At 39.3% G+C, this 14,044-nt stretch overlaps 1 protein-coding gene across 2 annotated transcripts; it reads right to left on the reverse strand.

Annotated features, from left to right (window-relative positions):
• Positions 1 to 207: 207 nt before the first annotated feature.
• Positions 208 to 13,609, reverse strand: ctu2 (cytosolic thiouridylase subunit 2 homolog (S. pombe)). 2 transcript variants are annotated; one of them, XM_078288807.1, is made up of 16 exons: positions 13,308 to 13,609; positions 12,317 to 12,391; positions 12,055 to 12,133; positions 11,815 to 11,874; positions 11,207 to 11,267; positions 10,983 to 11,092; positions 9,419 to 9,660; positions 8,560 to 8,695; positions 7,945 to 8,076; positions 7,431 to 7,522; positions 7,141 to 7,244; positions 5,445 to 5,546; positions 3,764 to 3,866; positions 2,785 to 2,851; positions 2,506 to 2,564; positions 208 to 360 (listed from the first exon to the last, which is right to left on the reverse strand). In XM_078288807.1, the coding sequence occupies exons 1-16, from the start codon at positions 13,361 to 13,363 to the stop codon at positions 291 to 293; spliced, it is 1,548 nt and encodes a 515-aa protein (XP_078144933.1). In that variant the 5' UTR covers positions 13,364 to 13,609; the 3' UTR covers positions 208 to 290. The 2 variants fall into 2 exon arrangements, with proteins under 2 accessions (XP_078144933.1, XP_078144931.1); XM_078288805.1 differs by having other exon boundaries at positions 3,764 to 3,872.
• Positions 13,610 to 14,044: the final 435 nt, after the last annotated feature.

Here is a 14,044-nt window from a genome sequence, read left to right on the forward strand (position 1 = left end):
CTTTTTTACTGCAAACAAGACAACATGGGGCACCTTGGAATGTGCGTGCAGGCATGTTTGATATGTTTGAGTAAGTGTCGGGTGATTATTCAATACATTTTATCAATGTAATCTTAACATTTCACTTGCCCGAAAGACCTCCACTCCCTCCCTCCCTGCACTCCCTCCCTCCCTGCACTCCCTCCCTCCCTGCACTCCCTCCCAACTACCAGGTAGAGTAGAAAACCAGCAGGACTCTGGCTCCTGACTCCTGAGGACCAGGATTGAGAACCACTCATGTAGAGCTTTGCCTATTCCCTCTCTTCCCCTTCGCAATCTTCATCCAGCAGGAACTCGCTGATCTCCTCTCTCATCTGAGACCTACAGAACAGAATAGAACATAAGTGAAGAGGAACAGAACTTTATTAAAGTGGTAATCCGCAAGATTAAAGATCTTTTTTTTTATTATTTTGTCTCCATCTTTGGTGCTCAGTGCTCATTGCTGTGGTGTTTCTGCACTGCACTTCCCAGAGATCACCTGTCAATCAAACAGTGTGTCCAGTACTGTGACGTCTTTCTCCTTGGATTTTCTGTTGATGCAGTTTGAGTTTCTGTAGGTGGAGCTCTTTTCTTTGTTCAGGGTGGCTATCACTGCTCATGCTAACTACCCAGTTCTTCTTCTGTTTATTCCAAACAAATTGTAAACTTAAAACACATCCCTTCCTGTGCGCCAGAGGATTTTTCCCTGGAAAGAGCTACCAGACACCAGGTGTTTAGAACAGACAATGGAAAAGCTTTCATGAACTGGATATAGGTTGAATCACTGTTGTGTTAGATCAGTCGGTGATGGAGAGTGGCAAAACTGACATTTATATGAAAATGTCACATATTGCTACTTTAATATGATAGACAGAATGGGATGGGAATGAATGGGAAGATGGGACACTGTTCAGTAAGACATTACACTCATACATAAGCCACTTGCTAACAATCTATTTAATGTTAGCTGAGGATGTTTGTGTGCAGTAGTGTGTGACCAACACAAGGTGATGTTAAAGTATAAAGAATGTAATTTTAGTTTTTTCCCCATCGCCATTAATGGTCATGAAATGTCTAAACCCACCAATGCATTTGCCACAGTCAGAAGGTATTAACTTGCAAGAATTGACTTCATTTAATGCATTTTTTGAAATAAAGTAATTCTTGCAAGTTAAGGCAGTGTGCAGGACTTGTTTTCCTATACTTTAAGGCAATGAAATGATGATTTATAATAGGGTGTCGATATTTGGTTTCAAATAATGGCTGACACGTGACAAGTGAAATGATACTTACTTGAAATATTGCTGTTTAACACTAGGAAGGCCAAGCCATGAGTGACAGGTATTTTGAATTTTTTAACTGAAATGTCTCAACTTTTACAAGCTGTGCAGAAACCTCCCGACTTGACTTTTCCTAGAACCACAGTCTTGTTTTTAGATTTTTAAAATCGTACAACGAAAGTGGTGTATGATCGATGTTAGCCCCCTTTCACCAAGCAGCTGTCAAATGATGGGTCCATTCTGACAGACAGTTTCCACGGAGACAGACCGATTCTAAAGATTTTCAGCTAAGGCCGACATTACACGCTGAAACTTTTTCATGCAACTTGGTTGTATGCAACTAAGTTGTGTATCACTCCCTGCAATTAACTGAAAAGTTGCGTGCAACCTGGTTGCATCAAATTTAAACTGAACTTTTTGCAGCTAGGTTCATGCAACAGCCAATCAAAATGCTGATATCATGTCACATTACTTTCAGTTGGGCCAATTGTAGTACTACTACGGCCACTAAAAAAACACAATGGACATACAGCTTGTGACGTACATCCAAGAAAAATAAATCACTGTCATCCACTATTTTGAAGGTTTGTGGATTAACTTTACAATTAAATATTGTTGTATTCCAGGTAGTTTAAGTATTTCCTGTATTGAAAGTTAACTTGGCAGTAGACGTTAGCTGCCGTTAGCTTAAAGGCTAACTGTGGAAATAGCTTACGGTATGTTAATATTATGCCACCGCAAAGAGATTTAATATGCAAAATTACTTGTTTTTAAATTTTATGTAAACATAAAATAATGTTTGCTGTTGAAAAACATGACTTTCCCCCCCTTTCAACCGTTTAAAGCTATTGTAGACCGTGTTGATGCATGTAGTTTTGGTTGAATTTGAAATGCATTGTGTAACAAGTTGCATGAACCTCATGCAACTCACAACTGACCAACACAACCAAGTTGCATGAATAGTTTCACCATGTAACGCTGGTCTAAAGGCGTAGTTTCTGGCTTCTGAATGTGAAAATATAAAATAGCCTATAGCCTACCCAAATCAGCTGGCTCTTCCAGAGTTAAACAGCATGGCATCATTTTGAAATCAGGTAAAAACTGTGGCATAGGTTGTGTGTTATTTTTCCTAGCAAACAAAAGTTCCCCACAGATGATTTGTTGAACGCAGCTCAGACTTTTGAAACCAACCAAATCTCCGACTCACCTCCTGTTCCTCCTCTGGGCCTCTGACAAGATGTACTGAGGGAGAACCTCCACTGAGGACTGGGAAGGGAAAGGATGCATAAAGAAAAGGGATATGGCAAGAGAATAGAATAGAAGAGAATAAGAGGAGGAGAGGAGAAAACACAGCAGGACAAGAGTAGTAAAATGTCAAAATGTAGTATGTTCTCATTTCATTTGTTTCTTTGAACACCCAACATATCAGACAGGCTGTATGTGTGTGTGTGTGTGTGTGTGTGTGTGTGTGTGTGTTTTCACCCACCATGTCTTTGATGGTCAGCTGACAGCTGTAACACAACAGGCTCTTCAGCTCCTTGGTCTCTGGAGCCCTGTAATATGACAATAATACAGGTAACTCGGTGCACACCACAAAAGTAGGCTCTATGAAGATAATCACATTTTTTTTATTTTTTATTTATTGGATAAGATAAAGTAGACAAAGATCATTTCAGCATCATTAAATAGCACTCTGCTTGACTTTTACTGTCCTATAGCACAAAATGACCATCATCATCATCAGCCGTCAAAGCCACTTTTTACTCTATTTGGCGCTTGGCGGGTGTTCATTTCAGACCATGAACCTTGAACATTGATGACCCCCTCTCATCCTTATATGCTGGCACTGTCACAAATGCAAAATTTCAATATTACTTTGATACCATTGCAAGACATTAAATTCAATATTTAATTTTATCAATGTTCGATACCAAATGTCCACCACATCTTGAACTGAGAGAACTTTGAACTGAGTGCACAAAAACTGTCTGACAAACCGGTGCCAGGAGCCAAATATGGAACTATTTCAGCTATGAAGCACATAAAGATGTACACCCACCCAACCAACATCAAAACAAAAAAAAAAGTACAGTACAGTAGTAAGTGTTTTTTTCTGTGACACTGCTTGAAGGGTTTTCTTGTTTGCTATGATATAGTGTAGTACCAAATTTTTTAGATAAATTTAGTGTAGGTACTAAACTGTGTCACGTTTATGATCCAGTTATGATGGCAGATACTCACCTATTCCTTAGTACAGTGGTCCTCAACCCAGGTTCTCCACCACAGCCCTGCTAGTTTTCTATCCTACCAGGTGGTTAACTGCATTCACCTGGCATCCCAGGTGTAAATCAGTCCCTGATTAGATGGCAAGGGTGAAAACCAGCAGGGCTGTGATACCCGAGGACCAGGATTGAGAGCCACCGCCTTATTACTGTATACAACAAAATAAGTTATAGAACACTTACTTGACAGAAGAACAGCAACCTCTTCCACCTCCTGTTGTCCCACAGCCCTCACCTGCCCCAGAGGAACAGCACTGTCCAGGGGCAGCAGTCGACCCTGGGACCCCTGGAACTACCACGGACCACAAAGGGAATAACTCTTATTATGACCAGCGATTGAAATTTCACAAGCCCACTAGTGCATATTTAGCTGCTTTACAACTGGGATAGAATAAAATTCTCCTCTTTAGTTCGCATTTGTACTGGTGCTACGGAAAAAAGTTTGGAGATGGCAACCTAATCTAGGTATTATGAAAATATTCTTGACCATGTGTGTAAAAAACTAAATTAACTCAATTCAACCTTGTAAGTAAGATGTAAGCAACCGGAGCAATGGCAGATATACTGGGGCACTAATATCGTTAGCCTGTGTTTATCAAAAGTTGGTATCATCACATATTCACAGAAATTTTTCTGTTTGCAAATTGCAAAAACTACACAACTAGAAAGGAAGATTGCACCCTTGTTCTCCTGCACCCTGTCCTCTACACTTGCATAAGATACTTTATTAACAAAACAAGGTTTGTTTGTTTTTTAAACTCAATGAGCAAAGTCTCAATTGTAATGCACTTTGATAGAGGTGATAACATTTTGCAGTTGAAATGTAAAAAAAAAAATAGCAAGTGTGCTAGCACTTTATAGGTGCTTGGGTGTAGGGGTGGGGATAGGCATGATTGGAGTGAGTGAAACCATGTTGACTTTAAAAACCCCAACAAGTTACAACACTGTGCTACCAAAGCATTATGTTGTTAACAAGTGAACTAAATATTTAATTCATGTGTTAATTCATGCGTTGACTTATGCTGGCCTTACACTAGATGATATTTGAAGGGATTTTACAGTTTTAGACAAATTTTCAAAGTTGAAGTCAAATCACAGCAGTTGCTGTGCGCTCCAATCACGAAATTAACATGAGCCATGTGGTGAGCCAGTTTGCCTTTCTGTATTAGTTTAGGTTCATCCTTGAAAAGCGCATGAATATCATTGAAACCAGCGGTGGATCTGCCTGTCTCCAAATTGGTTTATTGCTATGATTGCTACTATGTGATGACACTTCAAACTTTGAACGAATGTGCGTGCACCGGTAGTTGAATGTTACATTCCCGACTGGAGAAACGTGATAAAGTAAGAATTGCAAAGCAGTCTGCCTGCAGTCGGAACAAGTTGGAACATTTTGGTCTGAGTTATGTAGCTAGTTAGAGAGAGAAAAAGCTTGTAAATACCCCGTCTCACATCTTATAATTTTCTTCTTTTGTCATAGTCAGGTTATCAATTCTTCGCCATTTGTATTTGTCAAGTCAGAATTGCCTAATTTCTCACTGGGCCAGGCCCTGACAGTACATACTGTAGTTGCCCTAAGAAGTGCACATGGCAAAAAGCAAACTTTGTCATGAAAAATTCCCTTTGAAATTGTATAATGGGAGTTAAATACAAAGCTATGTCCATTTTTTTATGTCATTACAAAAACAAATCTATATCAGCAAATTTGGCTTAATTTTGCTCTTCACATGAAATTCAAATTTCACTCATATTTCTGAACTACAGATTTCTACTCCAATGTAAGAAACTCATCATCACTGCTTGTTTCATAGAGAGGCAGTGAGTACATAGAAGGCATGACTGGAGGTGAAATCTGTGTGCATACCTGGGATCAGTGTTGGGATCCCAGTGTTGGCTGCTCCTGGAGCTCCTCTTAGCGAAAGCTGCTCTGAGATCAGTGTGGCCTGGAAAGCTGAGGCTTTCTCTACTAGAGGGAGAAAGGGAGAAAAAAAATTGGGTACGGGTATGTAAGAGACAAATGATATATAGGTCGAAAATTGCCGAACTTATCCTTTAAAAACCTGGAAAGAGGTGTTCCACTGTGCAGTATATGTTGATTGATAAAAAAGTAAGTTTAAAAAATAAATTCAATACACTCAAAACATATATGATCACATTTTTTTTTTCTCTGGAATGTATTCAAGTGTCTACTGTAGTCAATGGGCAGATAATTCAAAATGGCAATCTATGTATCAAATCGCAGTGTAGATAATCATAATGAATAGAGAATCAATTTTGAATCAAATTGTGACCCCATGAGTCAAAATCGAATTGAATCATGACATTCTTGCCCTTAGTCTTTAGCCAACTGAACCACAAGTACGTCCTCTCTGATCCTTCTTTATGGTTTCCGGGGACATTATACAAGGAAGTTAACACCTCAGTGGGCTGAATGCGTGTACCTTCGTATCAATTGTTTTAGTCATTTAAGTGCAATGAATAAAGAAGCGATTTTACTGCCTTTTGCTTTTTGCGTTTGATGCGAGACCACAGAAAAGAGAGTTTGTCAATACAGAAAAGGACTTAAAGAGTAACTACACCATCCCATCTGCTATTGGCTGGTTTTTAGTGCCAGGTGATGTCACCATCTGTTGTACTCTATAGAAGGTGACATCACATGGCACCAAAGACCAGCCAATAGCAGATGGTCAGTTCAGTACCCTACTTTTCACCATTGGATGTCAGGCTTCACCGCATATTTGGGTTTGGGGTTTAGTTGCTCTTTAAGTGTTGCGGAGATGTGGACAGGACAGGCTCTGACTTCTGGACAGGACAGACCTCATGTTTCAGAGTAAAAGCGTGTTTGCCTGTTTGCACCGAGTTGTTAGGAATTAATCTTAAATGTCTTACAAATGAAGACATCACTGATCATGGAGCTTCAATGTAATCTATTCAGTGTTGGTTAAAAATGATGTGAATCAAAGACATCGTTGTCTTCGTCCTAACCTATTCCAGTTTGTTGTGTTTGACTAGCTAGCTTGTTACTTTTCTAGGCTAACGTTAGCTACTTCATGTTAGAAAGCAAGCTGTGAAGACAGCTTACGTAGCTTATTCAAAGTTAAGACCGGCAGAAAGTAACACTTTTACTCTGAAATGGAGGTTCGTCTTGTCCGGAAGTCAGAGTCTGTCCTGCCTCCGCAATACTTACTTCTTTTCTGGATTGACAAACTCAAAGCAAAAAGGAAAAATGCACCTCACTCTTTCCTTTTCTGTGGTGTCAACTCAAAGCAAAACGACAGCAAAATCGCTATTTTATTTATTGCATTTAAATGAGTAAAACGATTGATACGAAGGTACATGCATTGGGCTGACATGGGAACAACAGTGTTAGTCCAATTCACATGCATCATGCTTTCTTTCTGTTCTATAGCTTTGATTTCTGAATCAACCTAGTTGGCTTGGTCCCAGCAAAAGAATTCTGGTCCCAGGGATATTCCTACTTGAGCTATACTCCACCATATGGTCAAATTGTCTTGATCTTAATCGATGTGTAAACCTTGGCTCTACCATACAATACTCACCAACATTAGTATCCAAGGCACACAAACAGAGCAGGCACTTATCACAGCGGTCAGCAGCAGAGGAGCTCTGAGGGGGACATGCTGTCTGGAGCTTCTCACTGGTCCTAGAGGACACACATTGAGTTTTTTAGTGTTTGAAATCACCTTAGGGTGTGCTGACACTACTCTGCTTTTCGTTTTGTAGAAAATCGTGGCCTCAAACACATTTTGTACTGATAATTTGAAAAATCAAGTGTGCATCAAGTGTGCACGCATGTGAACATGTTTTTTTTTGCATTTCCCATACTAACCTGTAGATGGTGCTGACAGTCGAGGGAAAGTCAGCCTGGAGTTTAGTGACAAAGCTCTCTGTAAGACGCTGGATACTGGCCTTGTCTGTTGTCTGTGGGATAGACAGAGAGATATGTGAACTCTCTCAGTATGTGTGTGTGTTGATGGTGATCCTAGTTTATTCAAGAGTTCAACAAGTCATATGATGCCAGGTTGAGACTGATTTTCAATTCAGCTCTCGCAGAAGAAAATGATCTTATGATGATATTATTGGTTGGATATTATTGGTTTTTATATACGCCTACTAGTACATGATGAAGTAACCACTAAAGATATGCCTTTTCCGGGCAGTACAAGTAATGGGATTTGAACAATATAAAAATATAAAAATTTTGTGGAATTTATTGTTGTTGATATTGTCGATATTGTTATGATATGAAGAAAAAGTAATTTTTCATTTCATTTTGAATTGAATGTCAATATTTCTAGGTAATTGCTTGGCCTATTATTAGTGCCAATTGGCTGACATCTTACCTTAGTATCCAAGCTGGGTATGAAGACAGACGGCACTTTGTACATGTGGTTGTAGAAAGAGATTTCTTTAGCAGAGTAGTCCCTCATCGGCCTCACTGTTATTATGTCGCCATACCTGGGGTCTGAGAAACCCTGTAGACAACCATGCATACACACACCCACACATACACACCCACACTATTAACACAGTTTGTTTAAAGCAGAAATGCTCCGTATAGAGACATGCTGTCAACATCGTGGAGGTCCATTGGAGAATTGGGTGTGCTCAAATAATATAACAACAACAACCAGGCTAGAGAGAAAGAGCGAGATATCTGAATAAGATATGATGGTGTAGATCCATGCAGTAATGTTATAAGTAAATGAATGAGTGAATAGTAACTATGTCTGTTCAATACCGTTGAGATGGCAAAGGCGTAAGTTTAGAAATACAATCAGCTACTCTCAGCTGCTGTCGCCCAAAAATTGTGGACCTCCAATATGGCCACCATAGGCTGTGTTAAGTCCACGTGAAAGCCCTCTATGAATTAATGTCTCATTCTTCTCTCCCCATACACATGCACACACACACACACACACACACACACACACACACACACACACAGAGTCACTTACCGTGTCTACAGCCAGCTGTGCTCCTCTGCCCAGTGATATACTAGCAAGTAGTTTGACAGCAAGTCTGGTACAGTTGTCTCCTAGCATCAGTTTACTGTAGCCTCCAGTACGAGCTGTATGGACCAGCAGATGCTGTCTACGAGGAAAACACACAGAGAGGAGAAGGTATTGTGTGTGTATGTATGTATATTGTGCTAAATACCTCAGGGTGAATTCTATGTGAAAAATGCTGTCATACTGGTAAATCTTAGAAAGTCCAATACTGACAAATGATAGATTAATTGCATCAATTCATCAAAACTACTGAAAATATATCAAACTAAAAATATCAGCAGTCATAAAGGACCTTATATGACAAAATATGTGCCTATATGAATAAATACAGAAAAATATATAAATAAATGAAATTGTTAAATAATTAAATAATACTCAAGTCATTAGTATGAAATATTTTTGATTTTTCATCTTCATAATAACATTATTACATTTAATTTCAATATAATTTCTTAATAACAGCCTTGTTTCCAAATGGCTTTAAAAAAAATAAAAATAATAATTTCATTTCATAATAGTTCTTTTCCTAAGGATGTATTTCCAAATATCATTATGAAAAGTGTTATGAAATGAAATAGGGAAAAGGGGAAAAGATGAGCCACTTGCAAAGGTGCCCTTTGGAAAAGAGCATTATGAAATGAAAACAGATTTATTTACTAATTTAAATATATATTTCTGTATTTATTCATATAATTATTTCATAAAGGCATATTTGTTTATTTTATTAATTTTGTTTATTTTATTTTGGCACATTAGGTACTCCAAAAGCCATGAGACTATGAGTGTGTGTGTACGTGTGTCACACCTTAATGTGTGCAGTAGGTCCTCTTTGGCCGTCAGTGTCTTCACAGAGCCAAACAGTTGCTGCAGTGATTGTGTGTGGGACTCCTGGATGCTGAGCCCTGATAGGTCGGGCTGCTCCTCTGGGCTGACACAGTGGCTATGGCTGGTCTGAATGAAGTGATCGACAGCGGCTTTGTAGGTGTCGGCTGGTCGCTCCGGGGATGAGGAGGCCGCTTCCAGGACTGAACTAGGAAGGTGAAGGACCTGACGGGGAGATTGGAGGACATGTTCAGACTGCATTACATTTGATTTCAAGAAAAAATCCCTCGAAATCTATTTGGAAGCACTATATTTTAAATTTTAAAAATCACACCAGGAGTAATCAGGACCAGTACTCCCTCTAAGCCGTTAGCTTAGTAGCATATGTCTAATCATTTATCATATTAACCAAACAATAATATTTTGCCAGTCATCAGTCATTGCTCCACTCAAATCTCACTCAATTTAAAAACTCAAAACTCACTAAAATCAATGGATATAAGTTACTACAAACAGGAACTATCTCTCCTAAATGGTATCCCGCCGCTATGTTCTCTTCTGTCAATAAAAATGGTAGTTTATGTTCTAAAACGTTGGACCCACAGTCAGTTGAAAATCACAGTAGCAGGATCTGTTGTTGAATATGATCATCAACGTATTAAATGTCAGTTTTCGTGGCCTCATTTAAATGAATGGGAAGTAAAAATCTGAACGCTACAAACTCGTCCAGCTGCATCTGATCTTAGTGATTAGTTTATATTCTGGTTTTCATGGTGGTCAAGTGTCAAATAACCCCCATGTTAAAACTAAGTCGAATATTGCTTTAAGGTACATCTTAACTACTAGAGTGTAAAGGGACCACTAATCACAAAATTGTTACAGACAGTGACCTTCTATTTCCAATAACATGCGAGGCAAAATCAATTTCTCCTGCCCCAATTAACAGTAGTTAACTTTAGCCAACTTATGATAGCAAAAGAAAAACTGGATACATTTAGCTGATTTAATATCACCCAATGTCAACATATAGGACCATTATCTAGTACAAAGTTTTAATTTGTAGTTTGACTCCCATATCCACAACAACCAGACATAAATCTATGTACACAACTAGATGCAACTAGATACAACAGTCACTTCAAGTGCTGTAACTGTTAATTTCAACAGGGTAAAAGCTATGTAGTTAGGCTTAAAGCAACTCCCCCTATCACTAATAGGGTGAGAAAACATTCTTCATTTTATTGATGGCAAGCAAAAATCATAGTTGGTTCTTCATCAGTTCAGTGATCCAATTTCAATTTTTACCCATCTATCAAATCGATGTGCCGTGCCACGAGCTATTTTACAAAGACTTTCCACATAGATAGGGGTCGGTGTAAGTTTTAAGCTGCGACTCATTTCTACATTGGAACCATTTCAGTTAATACAACCGTTAAAATTGTAATGACGTGTAAAAGAATTTACGTTCAAATTAGCCTATGAATTTAATTTGAATGGGTGCAACAGGCTGCTGGAGTTGTGCACATCCCTGCTACGTCCAAACAAACCTGTTCCAGAGATGTGATGTGGTAGGGGTAGCCAGTGGCTTTAAACACAGACTGCAGTTCAGCCACTGTCCTTTGTCTCTCCTCCATAGACTGACCTACAGCGCCACCCTCTGGGAAGACACACACACACCCACACACACAAAGTTGTTATGGGCATTTGCAAAATAACAAAAGGGAAAATTTAGTCAAAGATTGATATTCTTTTATGCATAATGTCAAATTACCATCAACGTAGACAATCCCAGGTATGAATCTCAACTTCTTGTGAGCACTTTGACTCAAACCCTGGGACACAGAAAAGGTTTTCATTTGCACTAATAGGAATAAAAGACAGAAAAGAAAAAAAAGAATACTGTACAAGGTCATACAGTATGTGTTCGGTCATATGCTCATTTTGGAAAAGCGAGGACTTCCATCTGCCATTCATTTCAGCGGATGTTGGGGAAGTTTCGTTCTTCTTCCCACTTTCCCTCAACCTGCCTCGTCTATTTCTCAGTTTCCCAGAATGCCTTTCGACAACCCCCAGAGAAGGGGTGTCTCCCACACATCGGGTTGGACTTTCTGCCCCAACAGAAAGTGAAGAAGTGCTACTTTGCGGAAGTAAACAAAACGGGAAAATTGAAGATGGACGGGAACGGCAATTTCAAGCAGGATCTACAGTTCATACTCACAAAATACTACCCTGGATTGATATTAGAAGATTTTCAAACGGAGGTACCAAAAACCTGGTGTATTCCTTTAATGCTAACACTTCTACCCTGTGCTGAGAGAAGATATTATGATGAATACATAATTTGAAAGACAGATGGACAGATAGATAAGACAGGTAAACCTCTTGGACTTGATTGAGCATGGAGCAGGAGGAAGGACCTCCGGATACAGCCAGCAGCACCTACAACACAGAAGAACCAATCACAGTTCTGGAGAATGAGGTAGATGCTGTACACACACACACACACACACACACACACACACTTCAACTCAACCCAGTCAATAGCTATTTAGCCTACCTACTGTTCATACACAAACACAGATACACAACAACTATACACACACAAAACACACGCCTTACCTTCTCACCAGGAAAAATGATCCTATTTTTGCCCAGCATGGCCCTGAACTTGTGAATAAAGTATTCTTTGAAGCAGCCACTTATAGCAGAGACACAGACAAAAAGCTCAGTCAGTAAAATACAGTTAAAACAAAAACAAATTCTGAGAAAAGGTTGCATGAAATTCACTTTTAACTTGCTAGAGGCCAGGTCCTGAGTCTAGAAGGGTCCATATAGTGACCCTATAGGCATACAGTAGATACCAACATGCTCCATGTCTTACCTGCAGAATGCATCTCCTGCCCTGATGACCAGAGCTGCTGTGGCCTCTTTACATTTGACACATTTATTGGAAACACTGAGAAAGGGAAGAATGACAGCCATCATGAAAACCCGCTTCATATGGTACGACACAGTGTGATGTGGTTTGTGATGAAAAAACAAACACCAAAACAACAAGATGTGTTCCTTATTCTTAATTGAGTGAAATGAATAATGAATAAACTGGGTTTATTTGACAATGTCATGTAAATTAGGTTTAAGGCTACTCCAGTGGCTTAATAGTGGAAACGAGACTAACAATCACGCCCTGGTCTGGTAATGTCGGTTTTGTCCTGTGATGGAAAGCAGGTGTGACCAAGTCAACTTGCTCGAGTCTCAAGTCAAGTCCCAAGTCTAAATGTAGATTACCAAGTCAAGTCCATGTCATTAATGTCAAGTCTCAAGTCTAAATGTAGAACAGCAAGTCAAGTCCATGTCATTAATGTAAAGTCTCAAGTCTAAATGTAGAACAGCAAGTCAAGTCAGAACAAATCAAGAGTCCAGTATCAATTTAATATCTGAAAGAAAACTAAATATCTAGGACTTTTCAATGCAATATGGTTTTAATAGGATAAAAACTTGGTAAGAGCACCATGAGTTTGATTTCTATAATCAGTTTCAACTTCAATAAATTCAGTCATTCCATACAAATTCAGAAAACAGAATTTAAATTCAGTCATCTGCTGGAACAAATCTCATCACTTTCAATCTAAGTCATTTACACAAACACAAGATCTCAAGTCAAGACTTTAGAAACCTTTTCAAGTCATCAAAGTACAAGTCAAAGTCAAGTCCCAAGTCACTAGAACCCAAGTCAAGTCAAGTCTCAAGTCTTCTCTTCATGCGTTAAGTCAAATCTCAAGCTATTAAAATTGTGACTCGAGTCTGACTCGAGTCCAAAACTCTGGAAAGGTTGAAGAGTTCCCCCTGGCATGCCATGTAGTGTACGCTACCTGGGCACCTCTGGGCGGTCCAGCTGACCATGGTAGTCTTCATCCACCTGGCACATTGTAAAGCTGGCAAGCTAGCAAGGTAAGGCAGCTAATGGTCAACTAAGCAGTTTTGCTAGTTAGATAGTTCTGAAAAATACAGCAGTCAGGTCAGAGAAACACCTGACAGAATCCTGAAATTGCAATCTACTGTCTTGACATGACAGTAAAATATTGAATCTTGAGGTTCTAGTAACTGGTAGCAGCAAGCCCCTCGTCTGTCCGTTCAAGTAAAATCCACGTAATTAGCTTTATTCCAGGAACAAAACATGTATAACTCCAAAACAGTCTCGTGCAAGTAGGGTTTCTCGTGTGGGACTTCTGGGCTTCAAGTTTTACAACACGGCCCTTTTTGATGACGTATATTAAGCGTCGCCAATTTGTGTCTTGAGAGGGGGGAAAAAATAAATACATACGTATACGATTTTTGTTGTGTCGTGTGTACTTTTCCACCTTGTCGTTTCGCGTTTTAGATGTTACATTTTTCGTGTGAAACACACCTGATAGAAAATAAAGAAAATCTGATGGCTCGGTAGCGCTTGCGTTATTGTCCCCTGGGATTGCAGTTCTAAATAGCCTTAGAATAGTTTAATTATATGGCCAGAAGGACTTCATCATCCATAAAGCAAAGCGTGTTGAGGGCTTTTGTTGTAACTCTCGTGTTTGTTCGCGAGCGTCCAGTACGTCTGCGGAAAATCGCT

This window comes from Centroberyx gerrardi, chromosome 15 (assembly GCF_048128805.1).
Source record: "Centroberyx gerrardi isolate f3 chromosome 15, fCenGer3.hap1.cur.20231027, whole genome shotgun sequence".
NCBI lineage: Eukaryota > Metazoa > Chordata > Actinopteri > Beryciformes > Berycidae > Centroberyx > Centroberyx gerrardi.

Excerpts from the sequence above, each read along its gene's own strand:
- ctu2 (XM_078288805.1), bottom strand. The coding sequence starts at position 13,363 with ATGTGCCAGGTGGATGAAGACTACCATGGTCAGCTGGACCGCCCAGAG. Across the intron at positions 11,268-11,814 it reads TGCTCAATCAAGTCCAAGAG|GGTTTGAGTCAAAGTGCTCA; the intron begins GTTTACCTGTCT and ends TCTGTGTCCCAG. Across the intron at positions 8,077-8,559 it reads CACAGCTGGCTGTAGACACG|GGTTTCTCAGACCCCAGGTA; the intron begins GTAAGTGACTCT and ends GGTTGTCTACAG.